Here is a 26,434-nt window from a genome sequence, read left to right as displayed (position 1 = left end):
TGAGAAGAGGTGTTTAAGTGCCTTGCCGCCACAAGTCCTCAAGAATCAAGCACAATAAACAAACTAGATCTAATGGGAGCCTAGAAAATCAGGCACAGAGGGCTGTGTTTTGTGTGTGTGTGCGAGTGTGTGTATCTGTGTGCATTTGTCTGTGTGTGGGGGTGGGTGTGTGTGTGTGGGTGTATGTGTGTGTCTGTGTGTGAGTGACAGAATAACATGCACAGTGTTAAGAGACATTCATCAAATACACACCATGGCCTCAATCAACAGCCTCCTAGGTTTTGGTTTTTACAATTTAGAAAGCTGTCCACTTGATGAAGGACAAGAGGTCTGGGATGAATGTGTGACAAGAGTGAGACTTTTATATCCCCTAAGCAAGAGCCTCTAGGGATAAGGGGAGGGGAACGACAAGAAAACAGGAGATGTTATAAGCTTGTGTGAGACGCTGAAGTCTCTTCACACCCAACTGAGTCACAGGGGAGATGACAGACAGACATCTCCTGAGGTACTGAGGGTCTCAGTCCTGTGTTTGGATGTTCATGATGGTGGCATGGCCATGAATGAGGCCATTGTGCAACTCAAAAAATGGAAGTGCAGAGAGCCTAGGGGTGGGTGTCCCCTGGGCAGCTTTAGAATTCTAAGCATGACTCAGGGTTTGAAATGGAAGTATTAGAAACTCCTAGTGTTGTTGGGTTTTGCTGGATGTCCATACATGGCAGGCCTTGTTTCCTCATATGGGGGAAAGGCATCTCAGAGAAAAATTCTGGGCTAGAGGTAAAACACATACTTAGCATCACCCACACCTGGGCTCCATCCTCAATACAATACTGAAGAAATGCCCACAGAATACTCATTCCACTCAGCTTTATTAAGACAGAGTTTTAAAAAACCATCACCAGGCTATAAGGTGATATTCTGTCTTAGCACACAGTGTCTCATTCCAACGGGACCTCATGATACCTTGGGAGCTAAGTAGAGAATATCATTTGGACCTGTGTGTGTGTGTGTGTGTGTGTGTGTGTGTGTGTGTGCGCGCGCGCGCGCGCGCGCGCGTGTGTGCCTGCCTGTCTGTTTGTCTGTCTGGACAAGAGATGAAGTGTAGGGATGAGAGGAGAAGGTGACTTTGCAACACAGCTCAAAGGTCTTCAGAGTGACAAGCCCTGCATTTCAAGGGACAGGCCGGTTCCAATCAGAAAAGTGGTCTTCTAATGTGATTCACTGAAGTTGGGCTATTTAAATGTCTCAATATTGTGAGTCTAGAGAGCACACTCAATCCATGCTGCCAATACAGAACAGCTCTTCCTCTGATCAGCAGAGAGCCGCAGACACTTCTGCCTCGTCTCCACCCCAAGCCCACTCAAATATTCTCTCATGCTTTACACCAATATTTCTATTCTTAAAATTCCAAATTCCACACTGGATTTTGTTTTTACTTTGGTGCACAGTATAGAGTGCCTTCATTCGTATTCAGCCGGGTAAGCATTTCCCACACTTCATTCGCTAACTGGTCCTCTTTCTTCTGTAGTTCCCTCCTGTCTCTTTGCTCTTGGTTAATACTACATGGTTTGGGGTGCTGTTGTTGCTTCGTGTTCATTTTTTTTTATAATAGTAAGGAAATTCTAGCCATCCTCTTTTCTATTTTTAAAAATATTTGTGGTTAAACCCAAATGTTTCCTTTGCCACCTGAGCATGAGGGTCACCTCATGAAATTCTCCTGTAGATTATTTCTGTTAGACCAGTAAGTTCACTTCTAGAAATCCATCCCAAAGACACACAGACACACCCACACAGACACACAGACACACACACACACATTCTTAAGGACAAGCCCCAGTAGAGATGACCTGGCTGCAATCTCTAAATACCATTATCCACTAGAAGGAGCCAGAAATTTGTGAAGAAAATGTTCAACTTCAGTCCATGGTCAGGAAATGTAAAGTGTAGGCTGGGGCATCTCCTCAGGACAGAAATCCAGAAAGCTTCAGGACTAGCAAAGACAAGCCGAGGAGACCAAGGGCAGCTGGGAAGTCCCTTCTGCAGGCCAAATAACGGGAGGTGTGTGCATTGACAAATATGAGAAATTGAGTGCACTTAAGTGTTTCAAGTTTAGCATGTGTGTTTACATTTGTAGTATAGATACACTAAATGGGGGTGGGGGTTGTTCTAGACCCATAAACAGATATTGGAACGGGCTGAAAGACGCTTATGAACATACTCATTATTATTTCTGAATTGGGAAGAGTCCAATTATTTGTTTAGAATAGGATGAAACCATTTGTTTGTAGAATTCTATTTTTCATGTTTGTTCCAGCCCTCCAGGATGCAGTGGGTTGTGTCCGCACCACCTTTGCTCTTCACAATGAGTTAGTGACTCTTTCTAGTTCCATCCAGATGTTGCATCTTCACAGGCACTCCACTATGCTCGTGATCATTTCGAATGGCTAGTTGACAAGGTCATGGCAGCTAACTTTAAGCAAGACATTGAGAACACGAGAAGAATAATGGAAAGGGAAAGAGAGAGAAGCAAATTTTTCTTTTTCACTGTGGTACTCTTGATAGCACACGGTGTAAAGTATATGCTCATAGCTGTTTGTGCAATGAATGGGGTGGGTAAACTCTAGGGTCCTGGAGTGAGTTGGTCTTGAGTAAGTGGCAGGAATGTGAGTGTGTAAACATGCACTATTTATATAAAAAAAAAATTCTAGGAGGAATTGGAGAGAGGTGTAGAGGGAAGGTGTGACTAATAAATGTATAAATGGTTAAATCTTTCAAAGAATAAAAAAATACTCTTTAAATATAAAGTAACATTTAATTTTCTTTTTTGTGCCTTCTAGAATAAAGAACCCATTTCCTGGAGTGTTAGCCTCAGTTCAGCCCAGTGCCTTTCCTCCACCTTGGCGTAGACTTCAGCATGTCCCTTCTCCAGTTACTCTTTCTCCAGTTGCTGTTCATTACCCACCATGTGGCTTCAGCTGTGTGAGAGGCAGAGCCATGGCTCAGTGAACCTGTTCCTACTGCAGAGGACCCAGGCTTAGTTCTCAGCACACATACGGTGACCCCAAATTATCCATAAAACCAGGGACTCTGATGCCCGCTTCTTCCCTCCGTGGGCACCAGGCACACATGCAGGTCAAACACTTGTAAACACAAAGAAAAATAAATAATAAACTTCAAGCAGTGGTTCTGCGTTGGCTCTTTTGGTAGAGACACTGAGGAGTGCTTCCAGGGGCCATGAGCTCTGCTGGCAAGCCAATGCATAAAGCTGAAGACAGCAGTAATGGGAGAACAAGTGGTCCAGGCAGAGTTACATGAGATCCGGGTTTAGAATGTGCTTTTAAGTGGATAAGAGCACGGACTCCTGATATTCCAGGGGACCTGAGTTCAAGTCCCAGCACCTGCACTGGGTGGCTCCAGCCACCTGTAACCCAACTCAGAGAAATGTAACACCCCTGGGCTCTGAGCTTGAGGTCAGCCTGATCTATATAGCAGTGCCAGGCCAGTCAAGGCTACACAGCAAGACTTTGTCTCAAAACAAAACAAAACAAAAACAAAAACAAAAAAAAACCATGCTTTTAAGATGTCCAAGGGAGGATGCATGACTGAGAATAATCTACAGCTCTCCCCATCTTTGTGCCTCATCATGTTTGAGTAAAGTTACAACTCACTAAAACATTGTTTCATACAAGGACTTCAGAGCCATGGAATGTGGAAGACGTCTGGCATTTTTCTCCTGTCTTTCTGAAATAGTTTACATCATCTGCTATGGATTTTTTTTCCTCTCCAGAATACTGAATGAGACAAAGGATTTGCTGCCAAAGAAAAACTGGAGATGGACTCTGTATGGCAAAAGGTTATCTCCATCTGCATTGTATCAAGCCTCTGATTTGCTTGTATAAATAGCTGGAAGGAAAATAGGCTTTGAGTCCAGCAATAGTCATCAGAATGATAAAAATGCAGAATTGTGTAACTCAATTTTTAACAGGGGAGATCCATCACTGTTACACAAGACTGCACCCCCAACTCCCACCCCGATCTGAATTATTTTTTCCTTCAAAGAGCTGTTGCAAAAGCACTGGAGACAACGGCGGTGACAGTCCAAGCAGAAAGGGCCAACACTCTCTCCTGAACCCTGAACTCTAGGCTGCAGGAGAACACAGTATGAGTTACTGCAAGGACCAGACCTCAGCTACCCAGTACAACCAGGCCGCCCTGAGCATGCCAACCAGCAAAGATCACTGGTCACCCTTTAATGAATTTCATATAGTGGACAAAAACGACCCTGTGACTGTGTCCAAGCACCACTTTGTCATGGAGCAGAAAATTAGTAAATTATGGCAGAGTTTAAACTTAATTTCTACCTAGTGTGAAACTCTAGTATATATACAATTAAAGGGGGGTCTATAAGCATAAACAATAATTGGAATGGAATGAAACACCCGTGTGAGCACATATATTATTCAATACTATTTCTGAGGAAAAGCCCAATCATCTGTTTGGAATGGCATGAGGCGATTTGTTGGGAATTTCTTGTTGGGAAACATCGAGCTCTAACTGAGCACTGGAAGCTACGGGGATGACATTCCTCACGTTCACAACCCAACTTTCTCCAAGTTTCAGCTGTTAGTTGGTTACTATTTTCATTTTATGTTGTCTGATATTCTTTGGCTCAGCGAATTTTTTCCTTATGTATGCCATGAAGTTTATAGGAAAAGAAGTTTCCCTGTTGATTCACCATCCTCTGGGTGTCACCCATTCCAATCTACCCAACACACACGCACACACCAGCGAGATCTCATCCTAATGCCTCCTGGATCCAGTGGGAAGATCTCAAGCCTTTTATTTGCATATCTTTTCTGTTGTTGTTTGTTTAATGGTATTATTTTCTTTTCTTCTACCTCTATTTAATATGTATATGATATGATATGATACATACATACATACATGTATACTATTAAACAAACAAAATGATACATACATATATAGGTCATATATATGAAATGCTTTAAAGAATTAGTTTTTTTAAATCACAAAAGAGTTGAGATTAGCATTGTGCCTTAACTTTCTGGCTACAATAAATATTTCTTTATTTTACTCAGCTTTCAGTCAGGTTTGTCTTCATTTTCATCTGCTGTCATCCATTTTTCTCCTCTCTGAATCTATTTTTTGCTCTACACGTGGAACTTGGAGCTTGCACTCTGGTGCCCAAGCTTGGCTGCAAGCACCTCTACATACTGAGATTTCTCACCAGCCCTAACTTATTTACCTTGAGACAAAAGTGGAAACAATGGCTGACTGTAGAAACTCAGCAGATCCCAAGGAGTAAACAGAGTAAACCAGTGACTCGAGTTTTTCACCATTATTGAAGAGTCTTTTGAAAAGTCTAGCAACATAGTAAGACACATCATGACAAAGGGCTGCTTTGTTTTGTGACTACTCTGCTCTCTCCTCCTTCCCCACCTCTCTATGATATATGTGTGTATATACACGCACATATATACATACATATGCAGATATATCATGTTAATCAAAAATTTTAGTGTTCCTAAAAGATAAAGAAAATTTACAGATTTCTAACCAAAAAAGAAAGAAATCACAGGAAACTAGGTGTGTGTTTGCACCAAACCAAACAAAGGCAATGAAAGAAAGAAAAACTACTGAAAGAAAGAAGGGAGGGAAGGAGGAAGGGAGGGAGGGGGGACGGATGGAGAGAGGGAGGGAGGGAAGAAGGATGAATAGCTATTGGTAGAATATACAAAAATATTTAGTTGTATTATGCCAAAATTTTTTTTCACATAATTTAACCTTTGACCTTAAATTCTACAGTTGTGCTGGGCAGTGGTGGCACATGCCTTTAATCCCAGCACTTAGAAGGCAGAGACAGGTGGATTTCTGAGTTCGAGGCCAGCCTAGTCTATAGAGTTCGTTCCAGGACAGCTAGGGTTATACAGAGAAACCATGTATCAAAAAACAAACAAACAAGCAAACAAAAATCTACAATTGTGAATATTGTAAGAAAATAGCCACGGATGGACACACACACACACACACACTTGAAAAACTTTGTATCTTAGAGCAATTTGAAATAATAAAAAAAAAAAAATCAGAAACTATAAAATTCCAACAACAGAATGCAAGCTAAATAAATACAAGACAATCACATAAGACCATTACCATGAATGAACACTATATGTAGGGCATGTGTGTATTCACATATGTGTGTAAACATATATTTAAGTAGGACTGACAACACATACATCAAAATATCAGCTATCTCCCAGTAGTGTATTGGGGGGTTTTATTTACAGTGTAGAGTTGTAGCATTTCCATACTTTGTCCCTTTCCTCTCCTCTGTGCTTTCCCTAGAAGATATCATTTGAGATGTCATTATCACCTACATTTCAATGGCTCCTAAGCCTACATAAAATTAAGCTCTTCGATGCAGCCTCCCCCCCCACGTTCTAGTGGTCTAGTGGGCATCTTAGCCCGACTTTACTACACGGTCTTCCCAACTCTCTATCGTCAATTCATGCACAAAGAAGGGTTTTACCACCCGTTTTCAATTCCTCCAATATGGCTCTATATCCCCTACCTTCCAAGATTAGCATCCTGAGTGATCTAGAATGCCTTTGCCCTGTTTATCACTGTCACCCAAACAGAGGTATTTCACCCCACGTTACTTGCCTGTCTCTTAGTTCTATCTGCTCAGCCTTGCCCCAGGTGCTCCTTTAAGCATCTCTAGAGGACCGAATTCTTTCAAACCCATTTTCTGACCTGCCATTAAGTTTATTTTTCTGAAATTCCAATGCAATAATCTTTCTGAACTTTAAATATTGCCAATCTGTCTGTTAAGGTTGAAACCTAACTTTTTTCCCAGGGTCTTTTACTATCTAGTCCTAATTAATCCTTCCAGCCACTTCCTTGTCTCCTCTTTAGTTCACTATGCCGCTCCTCATTCTATTCCACCCAAGCTGGGGCTTTTGGAATGAACAATACTTTCTTATTGTTTGTAGGGCCTGAAAATTCTTCATAACTCATTTTCATTTTTCCAACATGCCCCGCCCCCGCCATCTTTTACTGGTCTTCCAGAGCTTAGGTCCAAGTTCATCTCATAGAAACTTCTTCCAATTCTTCTGCCATAAAATAATCTCATCTTGGAGACCTTGTTCCTCTTTCGTTATTCTAACTCCACTGAAGTAAATCTAATGCTTGTTTGTCTGGCTATAACTGCCAGGCATTATGTGACAACTTCATCTTATATTCTTATTCTGTTGGCGAGTAGGAGTCAGGCGTGGTGACACGTGCCTGTCACCCAGAGTGGAGGCAGAGCTACCAAGAAGTCAAACCCAGTCGGGATTGAACGAAGCCCTGTCTCCAGACTAACATGAAAAGTTGCAAACGAACAAATGAATACAACAGATCGATATTGAGCCTCTATAACACAGGCTTGAAATTTTCCTAATTGTCCTATCTGGTGAGAGAGGGAGCACTAACCAACGAGAGAGAGGGAGCACTAACCAACGAGAGAGAGGGAGCACTAACCAACGGACAAAAAACGTCAGAAGCACAAGCGGAGTATTTTTCATTAACAGAGCTTTCCCATTAATGCTGTGACTTCAAGTGAATAATCGTTAGCATGTCTCATTTATTTGAAGTATTTACTCAACCTTAGTAGACTGAAATTCTAGAAAGGGGGAAAATGTTGGCTTGCGGAGTCTTTAGGCTGTTTGTGACGTCTAGCCAAATCACAGAGGAACCCGAGGGTCGGAGGCGAGCTTAATCTCAGATTTATGGGCCAGAGCTTATCCACCCACACACATGCCTTACTTATTAAACAAGGACACACACCAGTTTGAAATGGACCCGTGGGGACAGTACACCACATTGGAAAATGGTGGGCACGGGAGCTGATGAGTAGCAGACATAGTCCAGACTATAAAACAACAGAACAGATTTGCAAGGACCAAACAATTCCTCCTCGTGACAACCTCCAGCATCCATTCCTTCCACAGAGGACTGGAAAATCTGAACAGTAAAAATGGGCTCACCCGAATGCCAACCGGGCTACCACATGCAAGCAAACTGCTAAGTCAACTGTAGATACGTATCAAATTAAACTCCATTATTAATGCTGTGAAAAAAATAACCTATAAAACAATTGCAATACAGCTGACGAGATGGCTCAGAGAGTAAAGGTTCTTGCTAACAAGCCTGACAACCTGAGTCCAACCCCAACAGGCTTCACATGGTAGAAGGAGAGAACTTATTCCCACAAGTTGTCCTCTGACCTCCCGACGGCACGCACAGTCACATGCTGCACTGCACACACCTGACATACACACTAAATAAAATGTAAAAAATATAGTTGATATATTAAATGTCTATATAATATTACCAAATAGCATTTAGTGCTCAAAACCATATATAAAGAATTTGTTCATGTGCTTTACACCAAAAGACCAAAGGACAAAGACAATCTCAAGTGCTACAAATATCACTGGCAACTGGCAATACATTTATAATTTTGCAAGTGAAGTAAGCAAAGAGTAGAAGAATGGTTACTTAATGTGACAAACAGAATTACCATTAAACTAATGGCTGAAATAATACTTGAAGCACCCCCATTAAGTTCAATAATATGGAATAGCCAAGATACAATTCACAGACCACATGAAGCTCAAGAAGAAAGACCAAAGTGTGGGTGCTTCAGTCCTTAGAAAGGGGAACAAAACACTCACGGGAGCAAATAAGGAGACAAACTGTGGAGCAGAGACTGAAGGAAAGGTCACCCAGAGACTGCCCCACCTGGGGATTCATCCCATATACAGACACCAAACACAGAGACTATTGTGGATGGCAAGAAGTGCATGCTGAAAGGAGCCTGGCATAGCTGTCTCCTGAGAGGCTCTGCCAGAGCCTGACAAATATAGAGGTGGATGCTCGCAGCCAACCATTGAACTAAGCACGGGGTCCCCAGTGGAGGAATTTGAGAAAGGACTGAAGGAGCTGAAGGGGCTTGCAACTCCATAAGAAGAACAACAATATCAACCAACCAGACCTCCCCCACCCACCCCAGAGTTCCCAGGGACTAAACTACCAACCAAGGAATACACATGGAGGGACCCATGGCTCCAGCTGCATATGTAGCAGAGGATGGCCTTGTGGTACATCAACTGGAAGAGAGGCCCTTAATTCCGGGAAGGCTCAAGGCCCCAATGTAGGGGAATTTGAGGGCAGGGAGGCTGGAGTGAATGGGTAGGGGAACACCCTCAAAGAAGCAGAGGAAGGGGTATGGGGAGGGGGTTTCTGGGTGGGAGAACCAGAAAAGGGGAAAGCATTTGAAATGTAAATAAAGAAAATATCCAATAAAAAAGAAAGAAAATATCCAATAAAAAAGAATAAGACAAAAAAGTCGCCATTATTTTCCAATAATGGGATTGCTAGCTAATAGGATGGGGTGGTAAATCTAGCAATAAAATAATTATATTTTTACAATATAATTTGAAGAAAGGAAATAAAGGTAAAGAAATAGTGGGAGAAGTTGTAAAATGTATACATAAGTATTTTAATTATAAAATGTTATAGTAACAAATGAGTAGATATAGAAATTCCATTGTGGGCTGGAGATGCAGCTCAGGCCTGGGGATGCAGCTCAGGAGCTCAGGGTTGGGGTTGCAGCTCAGGCCTGGGGATGCAGCTCAGGAGCTCAGGGTTGGGGTTGCAGCTCAGGGGTGTGGATGAAGCTCAGGGTTGGGGTTGCAGCTCAGGGGTGTGGATGAAGCTCAGGGTTGGGGTTGCAGCCCAGGGGTGTGGATGAAGCTCAGGGTTGAGGTTGCAGCTCAGGAATGGTGTTGCAGCTCAGGGCTGGAGACAGAGCTTACTGCTGACCTATAACTCAACAGTACAACATTTGTCAAGCATGTGCCAGGTCCTCAGTTCTACCCCTGGCACATGACACATGAAAGATACTCTTTGAAAAGTTCAGTCATGGTTATGTCTACATGATAACATATACTTGAAACATGTGATTTGAGAGAGGATAGTCTTGTAGAGGAAAATATTTATTTTCCAACTTCAGAAATAAAGATTAGGAAATATTTTCCTGTGTCTTACATATAACTGTTGATGAAGTCACACACACACACACACACACAGACACACACACACACACACACACACACGGATAAGAGTCACAAAACTATAACAGTTGTAATTTTTTGCTTCATCTAACAGTACTAACGGCTATATTATTTTCATAAGGAAGTTAGACACAATGGGAGCTAATTAAAAATTTGTGATTATCAGTTAATTAAAGGTATTTTCACTTAAAAATCTTCCTAGTTAACAGTCTACTAGAAAATAACAGACACCATGCTGCCTGCTTTTCAAAGTTAAACACAGCATTTTCTTTTTTATTACTACATTTACTTCTCGGCAGTGTCATCCATGAATATAATGCAATCTGATCACCCTCACTTTTAAGATTAAACAGTTCCAAAGGATGCCTTAGTTGTGCTTGGTGGTCCACATAGGCTTATCTCCTTAGGTGCCTTAAACAAAGTGGGAGGTTTACTGGGAGCCTACGTAGCATTCCCAACCCAAGGCCGGGGGGGAAAAGCTTCTAGGAACTGAGGTGGCTACTCCCCCCAACCTTCCACTGGTTTTCTATTTCTAGGACAACACAGCACGTGGTCTCTACCTCTCCTCGCGTCCATGTTCACTTCCCTTACAGTGGTGGGATTCCTACGTCCTGTATACATAAGTATATATTCCTACGTCTGTTATATAAACTAAAGCAAACACAAATTTATTCTCCCTGGGATCTTTGTACCTCAGTCCAAATTGCTAGGAAGAAAACCATAAGGAGCCATCTCAACCTCTGAGAGACTGACAAAGCCAGAGAAAGTTAACCTTTGTGGGTGATCAAGGCAGGAGGTGAGGGGGAGGGGGCTGATTCTCAGTGAAAGGTGTTGTTGACTGACATGTGCTGAAATTACAAATCCACAAAGAGGAGAAATAACTTGATGGTATACTTAGACGTTTCCAGTGGAGAAAGTGATACAAACATTTATCAGGTCAACTCTCTTTCCAAATGAACACCAGATACTGGGTAACATGGTGGAAAAGTTGGGCAAACTCAAGTGTAAAAAATATCTTTAGAGGGCTGAGAGATGGCTCAGTGGTTAAGAGCACTGACTACTCTTTCAGAGGCCCTGAGTTCAATTCCCAGCAACCTCATAGTGGCTTACAAACATCTGTAGTGGGGTCTGATGCCCTCTTCTGGTGTGTCTGGAGAGAGCAATAGTATATATATATATATATATATATATATATATATATATATCTTTAAAAATGTTTAAAAATATTTTTAGAAAGTATCAAAATATTATTTATGATCCAAAGTCATTAGGAAAGTAATGATGTATATCTTTATGATATATTTTAACAACCAGGAAGGAAAACATTAGCAGGTGTTTAAGATGTATGAAAAAGATGCAGGAAATCTAATTGGTCAATTGAAAATATCTGGGCTTCCACAGCACTGATCTGCAACACTTCAGAAAGCCAGAGAGATTTCATGTCAAATCTGTTAAGAAATGGAAGACTCATAGGAGTGAGGGTTGAGGGGAGACTTTTAAGTTCATGAACTTATGATGAATGTATTGTATTTGTTATAGTTGTGTCAATTTATTTTTTAAAACACATTTAATTTGTGACATTTATTAGCATTCCAAGTAAATGGTATTTGGAAGCTTGCTGTATTTTTCTTTTCTTTTCATTCTTGTTTGTACAAATAATCACATTAATTAAACATGGAGCAAAGTACTCTGTTTACATCTATTAAAAGCACAAGCCAAGCCCCAGATGATTTAGAGTTGAATTTTATTCAAAGATTAGATGCTGCATCACAAATGCAGAACCTTCATCAGAGAATCTGACATCCCAAATGCTACACAATGGGGATGCTTGAGCTCCACTCTGATGTCATGAGTGGAATATCCCAACAACGTAATTTCTGCCTACCAGAAAAATCGTAACACTCTTCTATAAAATGACCTAGAGGTTATGTGTTTGTGAAATGTAGATAAATTTCATGTTTAGAATTAAGTCCCATCTCTGAGACATCACATTACAAATATGCAAATATTCCAAAATTAAGAATAAATTCTGAAGTCCCAAATACTTCTGGTCCTACTCAAATGGTGCCTGTATTTAAATAGTCAGTCAGGGACTTTCTGTGATATTTATACCCATCATCATTCCAATGTGTGGACTTTTAGTACCTTGAGTATAATGTTGTCTCTAGGCGATTAAATAATCTGTGCAGTTTACTTTCCTGCATGCCTTTAGAAAACTGAGTGCTCTTAAAAAAATACTTCTTGGCAGGGCGTGGTAGTGCACACCTTTAATCCCAGCACTCGGGAGGCAGAGGCAGAACCAGGCGGGTTTCTGAATTCGAGGCCAGCCTGGTCTACAAAGTGAGTTCCAGGACAGCCAGGGCTATAAAGAGAAACCCTGTCTCGAAAAGCAAAACAAAAACAAAAACAAAAACAAAAACAAAAATAAAAACAAAAAAATGCTTCTTAGGCTTGGAAAGACAGTTTAGTGGGTATGAATTAGAGTAAGAGTTCAGATTCCCATAACCCACAAGCATATTAGGCTCAGTAGCCCATCTACCTGGAATCCCAGGCCTCTTGTAGGGCAGGAGGCATGGCACTTTCCTGAAGCTGATGAAGATGAGACCCCATTTCCAACAAAGTGGAAGGGAAGGACCAACGTCTAAAGTTGTCCTCTGACCTCTACAAGCATACTGGAGCTCATATGTGGACACAGGCATGTATGTATACACACACACACACACACACACACACACATAGACACACATACTAGTGCAAACACACACATGCAAATGCACATGCATGCATACACACCCCAGCATACACACAAATACTAATGCAAACACACACATGCAAATGCACATGCATGCACACACACACACCAGCATTCACATACATACTAGTGCCAACATACACATACACACACACCAGCATATATACACATACTACTGCAAACACACACACATGCAAATGCACATGCACACAAATGCACATACCTTTTTTTTTAATGAGTAAGATTTATAAACAGCCCTAGTTTGATATCTACAGTACTTTTTAAAAATATTGAGGTTTGCTCTTGTGGGGTTTCATGACTTCATATAGGGAAAATGCTCTCAGGGGTGCCAGGTAACTACCTGTCACTCAGCACTGTTTGCAAAGATTTAATTCTACTGTGTTGCAAGAACAGGCATGTCAACTACATAAGTGAGTAACTATCAAACCAACATTTTTATTAGGAATTGTGAATGCCTGTGGAAACTGACAGAGTAGCTCCAGGGATTCTGAAAAAGTATGATTCTCTGAAAAAAAAATCCACCAAGAGACAAGAAGGACTTGATATTGCTGTGGTCATGGAATGAAAGAAAAATGGCTCCCAGACCCTTAACTGATGAGGACTCTAAAGGTGACTAAAAGTAGTATTGATGGTGACATGTGACCCAAAGCTTAGAGTATGCAGATTCCCTCTGAACTCACCACACACCCTCTCTCTAGAGGAACTGAGATATGATACCCTAACCAGACTTTAGGGGGAAAGCTGTAGGGATCATGCCTGTGTGCCATTAATCTCAAGGCTTCCTCTTGCTTCAGGAAGAAGAAAATGGTCTGAAGGGTGAACTGGTTCCAATTTGTTGATCATTTAAAAAGAAGAGCATTGACTGACCATTCCCTGAGAATCCCAACTGTCAGTGAAGCACCAAGCTATCCTTTACTGCACTGACATTAATCACATTGAAACTGTTTGAGAACTCTGAGATGATAGTGAGTACTATCTCTAGGTTCTGGGGAGATATGGAGTCAGCCAATGAGTGCTATGAACCAGTCATGTATTAACTACCCTGGATTCTTGATTCCTTGGTTTCCCTTATAATCATTTGACAATGATTATCAACTTGACAAGTTCTAGAATCACCCAGGAGACAAGCCTACTGTGGTGGTCTGAGTAACAATCACTCCCACAGGCTCATCCGTTTGAATACTTGGTTCCCAGTTGGTGAAATGGTTTGGGAAGGATTAGGAGGTGTGGTCTTCTTGGAGGAGGTGTGTCAATGGGAGCAGGCTTTGAGGTTTCAAAAGATTTGTGGGATTTTTCTCTCTCTTTTCCTTGTGGTTCCTTTTCCTTGTGGTTGTGGACTAAGATGTGAGCTCTCAGCTCTGCCATCACGGACTCTGACCCTCTGAAACTGTAAGCCAAATTAGGCACTTTCTTTACTAAGTTGCCTTGGTCATTGTGCTTTAATCACAGCAATAGAAAAGTAAGACACGTGTGAAAGATTATCTTGACCAGGTTAGCTGACATGGGAGGACCTATGAAAATGTGAGTAGCACCATTGCCCAAGCTCGGGCCCTAGACTGAGCGTGAAGGGTAAAGATGGCTGAGTACCAACACTGTTACTCCCTGCTTCCCGACTGCAAATGCAGTATGACAGCTGTCTCACGTTCCAACTTCTGCAACTTCCCCCAGCTCAACGGCCTATGCCCTTTGGCTGTGAGCCAGTGTAAACCTTGTCCTAGGCTGTTTTATCAAAGCAACAGGAAAAGCAGCTGAAACAGTATCTCTCCCACATTTGGGGAGAATGTCAAATGAAGTACTTTTAAAATTCCTGAAAAGAAATATACTGTTGGTATGATGGCCACTTTTGTTGGATAAATACTGACTTCAGTTCTTTGACATCCAGGCTGTAAGAGAAAGGGAATTTTGAAACAGAAAAAGTCAAAGGAGATAAGAGGGAAACCCAGTGACTCTCTCTATGCTTGTGGAATGTCAGAGGCTAGCCCATGGTGGGCTCCCTGGATCACTTTCCACTCTTCTCTCACCTTCCATGTCAGTAGCACATATAATGTTAGGTACTGGGATTGTTTTGCTTAGATGCCAGAGCATCACTTGGATACAGCTGTTTTCCAAGGCTCTCCTCCTATGCAAAGCCACACATTTTTGCTTTGTAGTGCTGTGTACCAAACTCCAGGCTAGCCCATATCTGCAAGGTATCTGCTGTACCACTGAGCTATCTCCCCAGCCTACTTTCACCTAGTCCTTTACCTCTCTGCACCTCTTGCCCCCTCCCAGACTTCTCATTCCAGTGTCTCTTTGTTTGAGGTTTTCTTGATTGGTTGGAGACCACTCTGCTTGCATGCAGAGGATGTGCGGGTGACAGACCATGGTAGCAACCCTTAACTATGCCTGATATGAGGAGGTTTTTTTAAAGACCTGAGATCCCCTACTGTCCAGTTGTGAGACTCGAGGCTTGAATGGACACTAGCTCCCAGTGTTTCACGGGAATTAAACATCAACTACCACTCATGTTGTCTTTGGCATTCTTCCTCTCCTTGTCTCTCTTCCTTCCTCTCCCGCCCAGAGTTGCTTGGATCCCCTCCCAGATCAGCTACCTCTTACATTCAGATGCTCTTCCTTGGCTTATACTTCTGTCCAAATCTAAGCCAACACACTGGCTGTATTTCTAGTCACTTCTTCAGTGCATAGGCTAAGAGTCAATTCAATGCCTCTGTCCAACTGATTTAATAACTGGCACATAAATGTGGCTCTTCACTCTGCCCAGTTGGAACAAGGGAAACACAAAACACGAAAGATAGGGGAGACCTGTTATTCTATAAGAACACTGTTCTCCACCCAAATCTAAGACCTCCATTTCAGCTCTGTTGCTGTTTTCATCTTGGCCAGAGGAAGGTGCCTCTGAGAGGGAGGAGCATGGTTGACTTTGCAGGGGTGGATCTGCACAGGACCCATGAACTCTGAGGAACATATTCTTCTCAACTGTTAGTGCTTCTCATTAACATGTGGAATGCACAGTGCTCCTTACTTCGAGCCATGGGTCTTGGCACCGAATCTAGGGCGGCAGAAAAAGAAAAAAAAAAAAAAAGACCAAACCTCATGTAATGTCCTTTGCAGCTGACTTGCAATGTGAGGTTTTACTAATTAGATTGGGCTGTGTACAAACAGCCTTAACTCCGGTATCTTTTAAGGCCAGAAAATTCCAACAGCAACTTCCCGAAACTATCACTTTTGAAGCAACACTCAGAAGCCAAGCGTGTATATTTTAAGAGGAAATGTAACTAAAAGAGAAAGAGTCTGGCTAGAAATGGTGCTTGGGGAGAGGGGAGCAGAAATAAGCAAATTAAATGTTTTATTTTTCTCAAGGTTTATTTCAAGTTCAGCTGGAAAGGTGAGGCTATATAATAGGACTAATGTGTACAGTTTTCTGCAAATAGAATGGCACTGGAATAAGGCAAAATGAGTGAGCCAAGAAGAACAGAGACGCCCCGAGAAAGCAACACGCAGCTCGGCTGACAACAAGAAGCCAAGAGCCTGCCTTTTGTTGACCACAACAGAAATTAAGCTTGGGAGCTAGGGAAGCCGAATCAACCAAGACAACTTGCCCTTTGATGCAATTGCTTTTTACGTGGGACAGCATTAAATGTTAGAAGACATCTCCCATCCTTGAAAATGTTCTCTGACGCTCATTATTAGCAAGAATGAGAAAACCTGACAGAACATCAACCACTGACCTGTCCATGGAAGACAAACCACAGAAGACCACTGTCTCCCGGCCTCTCAGCAAGGGAATGGAGTCAGTTATGTCTACCATCTACAGCCTCGACACTTGCTTGGACTTACACCTTGAACCATCCGCTCCACTGTTCTGAGAGGTGTTTAGGCACTGAAAGAGCCAATGCCACTGATTTGCAGGTTTTTATGTGGAGGGAGTAAAGAATAGCTGGACCGAGCTGGAGGGTTCTAAGGGTGACTCCTGCCTCCATACAGGGCTCTTGCAAACCCCCAAAGACTCAATGAGACAGCCCCGGGCACTTGACAAAACAAAACTGGAATTTCATCATTTCAACTTCCAGTCAATAAACTTGGATATCCTCTTGGTTTTGAAAGTAGAGCTGTATTGTGGGGTAGGATGCTGCATTCTTATGAAGATTAAGGGGGGAAGATGACATATATTTTTTTTAATTAGGGGCTGGGGAAATGGCTCAGCAGTTTGGAGCACTTGTTGCTCTTGAGGGGGACCTGGATTTTCTTTCCAGCACCCACACAGTGCATATACACACATGCAGGCAAAACATTCACACATATAAAACAAATAAATCTTAACAAAATTAAAAGTGTTTTATTATTGAGAGCAATCATACTAGAATGAACTTCTCAAAGTTCCAAAGGTATTGTCCCTTTCAGTCACTTTTGCTCACATACAAGATCGATATTTCATTTTCTAGTAAACTATACATGTTCAGTACAGCTACATTTACAAATGGAGGCAATTATGTATATTTCCCTCCATTCCTACTCTGGGTGTTTTCTACATGTATATACATACAAAGTTTGTTGGAGGCCAAGTCTCGAGGCTGGCCTCAGACTTGCTCCTAAGCCAAGGATGAACTTGAACTCCTGATCTTTCTGGTTCCACTTTCCAACTGCTAGTATTAGAGACATATGCCATGCCATCCAGGTAATGGCAAACATAACTGCCAATGAAATTGCAGTCATAAGATAGGGAGTTTTTAATATTGCTCACGTACTCAGAGTTTTACCCAATTTAGGGCAGTTTCTGGATAGTTTTTAAAGTATGATTTTATTAACTCTGATAGGCATCAGATATGTCAGCATCCAGTTTCTTCTTCCTTCTTATCAACAAAGCCCCCTGAAACTAAGGGCGGGCATAAAATCAAGTCTCCCTCAATGAAACATACAGTAAAAAAAAAAAAATGTGCACTGGGACAAGAGAAGAGTCCTCTTAAATGGAGTGTGACTGTCTTAACTTTTTTCTTCTGGCTGAGGTCTTGGAGCGACTTCCTGATAGTAGATAGAAATATGCAAAGGAGAAAAGGAAAGGAAGGAGAGGACACAGGGGGAGACGGGAGAAGGGAGAAGAGGGACAAGGGAGGGGAAGGGAGATATCTACAAAGTGCAATGTATTAAAGACATATGGATAGAAGTGGGTACAGAGTGATGGCTAGACAGGAGGGTTCCACACCTCAGGGCTCATGCTGGCTACAGAGTTCATTACTCCCGCCCTACGCTATTTTGGTGCATGCCAGGGGTGGTAGCGAGAGAAAGTGTGCCTACACTGCAATCCATCCTTCCCAATCAAAGGTGGTGACCACCTGTATCCTCGCACGTGTTCCCAAGAAGGTTGAACCATTCTAATATGTAAAATCATACAACTAGGAGCTTTCTGATGAAGCAATAAACATGTGCTGAGTGGTGACAGGAAGGTTTATGTTAGTAACGGAATTTCTTTGTAGTCAGGCTTTGTATAAGGTGGGGTCGGAGAGATGGCTCAATGCCTAAGGAAGCACATGCTTTGAGCGAGGACCTGAGTTCAGTTCTCAGCACCCGTGCTGGCAGCTCACAAACACTTAGAATTCCAGTCCTAGTGGATCCAACACCTTCTTCTGGCCTGACCTCATATACACATACTTGTGAGACCGTGAAAGGTAGCCTCGTTCCCTGTTGAACTAAAGCTTGAAACCCCCAAAATCCTGAAGGGATGGTAGGCTCTTTGCCTGTTTCCAGGCACCAGGCCCCTGTCACTAGCCGCAGCCCCCCCCCCCATAGATTTGTGTCCATCAGTCACATAAGGGCAATGCCCCAAGCCCCTCCACATGTAGAGGCTGTGACCTGTGGTCACTTAGGCTCAAGACAGATCTTCATTTTAATGAGCTACCTAAAGGCCTGGAGACTTAGCCAATAAGCTCCCCTTCCCAGACACTCCTCCCTGCAAAAGGTGTTTAACCTCAGGCCTGCCCTGAGAAGGAGGTATGTTTTTACACATCCACTTTCTGCCATGACAATAAATGCCTTAAAACCATGGACGGCCTCTTTTCATCAGGATACACCATGGGGAGCCATGGAGAAGGCCTTTGCCTACAGAGTCACCGCCATCTAGTTTCCTGTAGAAGGCCTCTCTGCGCTCCCAGCCATGGCCTCCACCAAGGCAAGCTCAAGACAGCCACCTGTCAAGTCAAGGAGCTCCCCCTTTCTTTGCCCCCCGCCACGCCCTGGGCCAGATCCAGCCCCCCCCCACCCCAATTCCGTTCTCAGCTCTCCTGTGGCTCCCAGCGGTGCCTGGGTGTCCAAGAGCCCGAGAACCAGATAGCCCCAGCCTCTTCACAGTCCTAGGGACCCCTAAGCCAGCTCTGGCTATCTCAAGCCCCAAACTGTGCTTTCCCACACCCAGAGCAGTGTCCAGGTGTTCTCTAAGGTCCAGCGACAGCACATGGTAAGTACTGTCAACTTCCCAAGTCCTTCCTCCTAGAGTGTCAGTGCCCTGTGGCAGAGCACACACAAGACCAAATAATCTTACACATACCCACATAAACACATACACACATGATTGAAAATAAATATTTTTTAAAGGAGAAATGAGGTGTCTAATTTGTAAAAGTGTTTATCTGTGTTTATTTGTATAACTGTGTATTTCATATGAAGGCCAAGCCACAAACAGCTCAAGTCTCACCAATCTGCAAACACATGGGAAGCTGATAAATTATTTCATTTTCAACTAACAGTGTAAGTTCCATATCTGAATCCAAACTCTATAGCTTACCATTTGCAAACGAAGTTGGCAGGGAAATGCCCATGTCTGATCTATATGCAAAAAAAAAGTCAGGGCCTCACTCCTACTCCATCCAAGTGTCGGTTCTCTTCTGTCACTTTTATCTAATATTATATTGTAGACCTAAATATGCCCATCAGGGCCTTGAGAGGGCTATAAGAAAAACATGTAGGTTTCTGTCTGGACAAGAACTTTGTCCAGCTGACCTCTGTCCCTTCTCATAACTCAACTAAAATGAGAAAAGAAAAATAAAGTCAAGGCAAAGTTCAGTTAAAAGAAACATTTGAGAAAACTCGGCTTGCGAGTCACAGATGGCTCCACAAAGAATAAATACACCAGGGGCCTGGCTTTCGCAACTCTGCTTTCCAAGGCAGTACACGGTGTTTGGAAGGCAGAAGCTGATGACAGGCAGGTCTTGAGGCGAAGAGCACTGTGCCCTTGACTCATGCCCCACTTCACATCTAGGCATCAGCATTCTCAGAAACTCAGGGCAAGCCTGGCCGAGCCAAACAGAAGAGCTGGGTCAGGCACGGATTCCCAGGGAAGCTGGGTTCTCCTTTGGCACAGCGGGCAATAAGTGACATTGATAATAAGCCCAGTGGGCTGGAGAGATGGCTCAGCGGTTAATAACAGTGACTGCTCTTCCAGAGGTCCCAAGTTCAATTCCCAGCAACCACATGGTGGCTCATAACCATCTGTAATGGGATCTGATGCCCTCTTCTGGTGTGTCTGAAGATAGTGACAGCACACACACATACATAAAATAAATAAATAAATCTTTTAAAAAAAGAGTGCTACTCTGCTCAGTTAAAACAAAAACAAAAACAAAACAAAAAAAAAAACAAAAAGCCCAGCTCTAATGGTCTGAAGAGCACTGGAGACCTGGAAGCCAGGCCAGAGTATGCCCAAAAGTGAATTCTGCCTGGCGCAACTATTTCAATAAACAGACAGCATCCCTCTTCTCTACTTCATCCCTCAAGAGGGGTAAAGCCTTTAAAGTTTCATACAGTTCACAAGAAAAGGAAAAGAAAATTCGATTCAGCAGATTGATAAAATAATAGATGCCATCTTACTGGCAGCTGAGGGGTGGGATTAAGATTTAAAGTATGTTGCCATTCAGGGAGAAAAAGAACCATCCCCAAATTAAAAAAAAAAAGGTAATGGTCCCCCAATGTTCAAATGTGTATTAGAAAAGGAACAGCTATAGAACTAGACAGGGTGCATAGGGCCATGTCCAGCCTGGCTAATAGAGGAATACATTTACTCACACTTAAAACCGGGGCATATCTAAGTCCTGGCTTGGGTTGGCCAGTCTGCATCCTAGTACCTGCATGGACATCACACTGGGAGTGCAATCTGGTGCCATTTTCTGCACAGCAAGTTGGCACACACATACTCAATGATGTCCCTTCAAAAGTTGACACTTATAAGAGGATCAGAGACGTGGACAAACATACAATATACCGCTTGTAACAGCCTGCATATACAATAATAGTTAATCACAAGATGAAATAAAGGCACAATCTACAGTGGAAAATTATGTAGCTGTAAAAACAAAACAAAACAAAACAAAACAACAAAACAAAACCTGATAAGGTAGAAGTGAATTTTCCATTATAAATAGTGTGTCAAAAAATATGTGTGACACAGAAACCTACACAGAGTGAACAGCTCTTTCACTTTCAGGTGCATGCTATTTATACATTATACATAGACATGTACATGCATATATTATCTATCAACCTACCACAGTATGATTATAGGAAACTTTTCTAATTTTTAAATTTTCTATACATTATCTGTAAAGTAAAATTTATGAAGAGGGAAAAAATGAGTCTAAGAGACTCATAAAATGGAATAAGAATCTGACTGCGAAGAGTGGTGGTACTTGCCTATAGTCCCAGCTATATGAGAAACTGGGATGAGAGCCCCTCTGTTCCCAGGGGTTCAGGATGACCTGGGCAGCATTGTAAGATTCTGTCCTACACACATATACAGGTGGCAGCACTAACGGAACTTTGTGGATTATAAAGAAAAATAAAGACACAAGGTGAGGTGGGGGATGGGAGATTGATGGAGGTTCAGGGCTAGGGCTGAGGAAGAGATAAGGGAAGATGGGACCAAGATACATCATATGTATACATGAAGAAGAAATGCAGATACAAAAAAATCATGATGTTTTGATAGTTCAAGAATAACTGTTTAAAATAAAAATTTAAAGATGAATTGGGCCTCTCTTTTTAAGCCTGTAACAACCAGCGACTCAGGAAGCTGAGGTGAGAGGATCATAGTATAGGATTAGCCTGGCTAACGTAATGAGACCTTGCCTCATAATAGTAAAAAGTTCAAAGGAATAATAAAAAGTTGAGAGAGAGAGAGAGAGAGAGAGAGAGAGAGAGAGAGAGGGAGAGGGAGAGGGAGAGGGAGAGGGAGACGGAGAGGGAGACGGAGAGGGAGACGGAGACGGAGACGGAGAGGGAGACGGAGACGGAGACGGAGACGGAGACGGAGACGGAGACGGAGACGGAGACGGAGACGGAGACGGAGACGGAGACGGAGACGGAGACGGAGACGGAGACGGAGACGGAGACGGAGACGGAGACGGAGACGGAGACGGAGACGGAGACGGAGACGGAGACGGAGACGGAGACGGAGACGGAGACGGAGACGGAGACAGAGACCTGGGGCTACAGCTCTGTGATAGAGAACTTACTCAGCTTTTGTGAGAGCCTAGGTTTGATCCTTAGTACTACAAAAGATAGATTTATAGATAAAAATGTGGTAAATAATTAGGTCTAAAGTTTTTAAAGTATTTACAGAACTTTTGAAAAGCCATAACTATCTATTGATACAAAAAGTCTGAATGAGCAAGCAGAGCACTATTATAAAAATGTAATAGCTCCCAATTACTTTAATGTTTTCTATATTGAAATCAAAATCCTTATTAGTTTCATTGCTACTATAATGAAAATAAATTAAAAGGTCACATTACGAAACGCCTAGGAAAGACAAGACAAACGAAAAGGAGATTCTTTTTGCACTATCTCACACTTAAATTTACAATAACAAAGTCATTTTTATGAACTTTAAACTTGAGATAGGATGAAATAGAACGAGGAAGGGGCCAAGTACCCATTCATAGTTACATGGTTAAAGAAACAGTCAACTAAATCGAGAAAGAATTAATGTCTAGTGAGCTGGGACAATTAACAGCCTTAAAAACTGAGACATCTTTGTATGGGAGCTCTCCCTAAGCAAGTTCCAGATTAAGCAATTGTTCAGTGGAAAACATTTGGGCAGTAGACAGTTGTCTAACAAAATAAGGAAATATAAGAACTTAAATTTTTTTTCTTAAAGATGATTTATGTGTGTGAGTGCTTTGTCTGCATTTCCATATATGCACCATGTGCATGCCTGATGCCCAGGGAGGTCAGAAGAGGGTGTTGGGTCCCTTGAAACTGAGTTAAGGGTGGCTGTGAGCCACCAAGTGGGTGCTGAAACACGAACCTAGATCCTCTACAAGAGCAGCAAGTCCTTTTAACTGCTGAGCCATCTCTCCACAGCCATCCAGATCTGGATCTTAAGAGCAAAATTGGATGGATTTGAGCAAATGAAGGTTTAAACTATTCTTTCAATGACACAGTAATAAACAAGTAAAATACAACACGCTGGAAATATATACTTGCTGCATGTGCAAAAAAAAAAAAAGTCACTGGCTTTACTACACAAAAAGTTATGCAAATCACTAGGAATAAACAAATATGCCTGTAATGGCAAAAAGGGCAAAAACTATGACCAGGCTGGGAAGAAAAAGAGACAAATACCCAGTTAACACAATAGCTAATTTTATATGTAAGATTATAAAAATTGAGCTTGCTAGAACAATTCCTCTAGTTTGTTACCAAGTTAGCAATAATGTGTTTTAAACGGAGCTGAGGGGGTTTTCAACCCTATTGGGGGAGCAACAGTGTTAACTGGCCAGACCCCCAGAACTCCTGGGGACTAGACCACCAACCAAAGAGTACACATGGAGTGACCCATGGCTCCGGCCACATATGTGGTAGAGGATGGCCTTGTTGGACATCAGCATGTTCAGTGCCCTAGTGTAGGGAATGCCAGGGTGGGAAGACAGAGTGAGTAGATGGGTGGGGGAGTACCCTCATAGAGGTAGTGGGAGGGGGGATGGGAGAGGCGTCTGAACGGGAGACCTGGAAAGGGGAAAACATTCGAAGTGTAAATAAAGAAAATATCCAATAAAAAATCATGTATTCAGATGTACATAACAGGAGAATGTAAATGTATACAACTCTCCAATGGAGGAGGTGGCAATGTGGACCAAGAAGTTTCAAATGTTCATGTATTTTACTAAATAAGGAATTTAGAAAGCTCTCTTAAAGAAGCAATCAAAGAGGGCTTCCTAAACTTATTTAAAAGGCATGAATGTGTGCTCCCCACACAGCAGTTCTCAGCACTCAGTTGTCGTGAGGCTGGAGATACGGCTCAGTGGTTAAGAGCACTGGCTTTCTCAGGTATGGCTTGCCTGAAGTCCACTGTCAACCCCCCACATGACAGCTTACAACTGCCTGTAACTGCAGTTCCAAGGGGAGCCAATACTGTCATGCCACAGGATATCATGAATTAATGTACATTTGAATCATATTCAACAGCTGAAGAATGCAGGCTGCAAAACCATAGGTTAGCAAGTTTGTTGAAATAATATATGAGTAACATACTGGACAACATTCAACTGTATATCCGCTGGAATTTTAAGGAGAAAGAGATTATTCGGATTCCCCACTCTCTTTTGTTTCATTTATTCTACAAACATTGACTTGATGGGTGGCCTTAGAAATTTCTCAGTATTCCAAATTATGACCTACTGTGTATTACTTTGTAGTTAGGAAAAAAGACACATTTTTATAAAACTCTACCATGTGACTTCTGTCAGATGCTAAGCATTTGTTTAGGAAGACCTGGAACATAAAGTCATGGTGGCCAATGGCTGTCATCCCAGCGCTTGGGAGGTGGAGGCAGGAGGATCATCATAACTCAGGGACACCCTCTGCTATGTTGTAAGTTGAAGACCAGTCTGGGAAACACGAGAGAGCCTATCACAAACTAGTAAGCAATTAAAGGCTGAAAGCAAAGTTACGAAGTCTATGTCATGAAAAAGAATTAGGACTGTCCTCAGCTCATTACATGTCCCATCTTCACAAATATTTGTGACCCATACCTGTTTCAGCTTGTATAAACAGTTTCCTCACAAGTTTAAGTGAGCTTAAAGGTCCCTTCCTACTAGGGTCCCTCAAGGAACCCTTTAAGAAATGTGACACCTCATTAAGCATTAAAAAACCCATTTCAGTCTGGACCTTCACTAGGACAGTAGGAGAATGGTGGTCATATTTGTGCTTCTTGGGACGCTCGCTCACCTTGGACACCTTAAGCCTTGCAGGAGCTAAACCAGGCTAGAGAAGGGGTTGGCAGCGGTGGGCGGGAGGGGCCCCGGGGCGCTGGCCTGGGTGTGTGGGGGTCTTACCGCGGCTTGCTGGAAGGCGCCCTTGGTATAGGTGCCACCACCGCGGTAGGTGATGGCCGGGATCTCGCGGCTGAGCAGCGCGCACTTGTGTTGGTGCGCGCGGCTGGTGGAGATGTAATCCACGCGCGCCACCACGTTGTTCTTGGACGAGAAGGTGACGATGGCCACACGCGTGGCCGTGGACACCACGGGGAAGTCGGACAGCAGCTTGCGCACGAACTTGAGCTCGTTGAGGAAGTTGGTTTGGCCCACGCTGGACGACTCATCCACCAAGAAGACGAGCTCCAGTCTGCTGCTGAGCTCCCGCAGTCGCCGCACGCGGCTCCGGAACGCGCGGCCCAGACGCTCCACTTTGCTCCCGGCTGCCTCCTCCTCACCGGACGCGGGAGGCACCGCCAGTCTGCCCAGAGCCCCCGGAGAGGCCTCGGGAAACAGGCGGAAGCTGAAGTTGAGTGAAGGGGCCACGGGCTGGAAGTTGGTCCAGCCCGACACCAGTGCCAGAGCCCAGCAACAAAAGGCCAGGCGCGACCACATCCCGCTGGGGACCGAGCGGTGGCCCCGGGGAGTGCAAGGCGACAGTCCCCGAGCGCGCAGAGAGACGCCAAGGTTCCCGGACTAAGCGGAGGGGACTCGGGGTAGCAGCTGCGAACCTCAGCGTCCTTGCATGTGACACTGGGGACACGATCCAGACTCCTCTGGCAGCTCGGGGACTCGGGAGGGACTGGAGGGATCTGCTTCTCTGGCTCTCGGCTATTTGGTTTCTCTCCTCCTCCTTCTCTCTCCCGAAGCCTATAAAATGTTTGAAGGAAGGGGGCAGTGAAGCTAGAGTAGCTTCCCTCCTCTGTCTGTCCTCTCCTTCCTTTTCCCACTCCTCTCCCTATCTCTCCTCTATCTCTCTCCTCCCCCTCTCTCTTGCCTGGGATCCAGCTAAAGACTCTTGGAGATTCCATGACACCAGAACCCCTCGCCTGTCATGCTGTCAACATTCCCTCACAAGCTCACTGATTGATCCCATATGTCTGGCAAGGAGCTGCGGAGGAATGCGCTGGAGATGGATCTGGATACCGAGAGTGCCACAGTAATTGGAAACACTGGAGAGGAAAACACACACGCGGGGCTGGCAGAGTTGAAAGCATGCTTTGAAAACTGCTTGCTCACCTTTTGGGGTTCATTCCATCTTTGGGGGGTAGGGTGGGGTGGGGATG

General features: G+C 43.2%; 1 protein-coding gene across 1 annotated transcript in view; it reads right to left on the bottom strand.

Annotated features, from left to right (window-relative positions):
- The window catches only part of Svep1 (sushi, von Willebrand factor type A, EGF and pentraxin domain containing 1), a 180,004-nt gene extending 153,993 nt beyond the window's left edge, over positions 1 to 26,011 (bottom strand). Inside the window, exon 1 of the mRNA XM_021160495.3 lies at positions 25,230 to 26,011. Within this exon, the coding sequence (XP_021016154.1) occupies positions 25,230 to 25,763 (534 nt within the window). The 5' untranslated portion in view covers positions 25,764 to 26,011. The remainder of the gene's footprint in view (positions 1 to 25,229) is intronic.
- Between the last annotated feature and the right edge of the window lie 423 nt (positions 26,012 to 26,434).

Source organism: Mus caroli, unplaced genomic scaffold (genome assembly GCF_978045245.1).
Source record: "Mus caroli unplaced genomic scaffold, Mus_caroli_1 scaffold_6, whole genome shotgun sequence".
Lineage (NCBI taxonomy): Eukaryota > Metazoa > Chordata > Mammalia > Rodentia > Muridae > Mus > Mus caroli.
The sequence above is the reverse complement of the archived record's forward strand: the minus strand, read 5'-3'. Positions and strand labels throughout refer to the sequence as shown.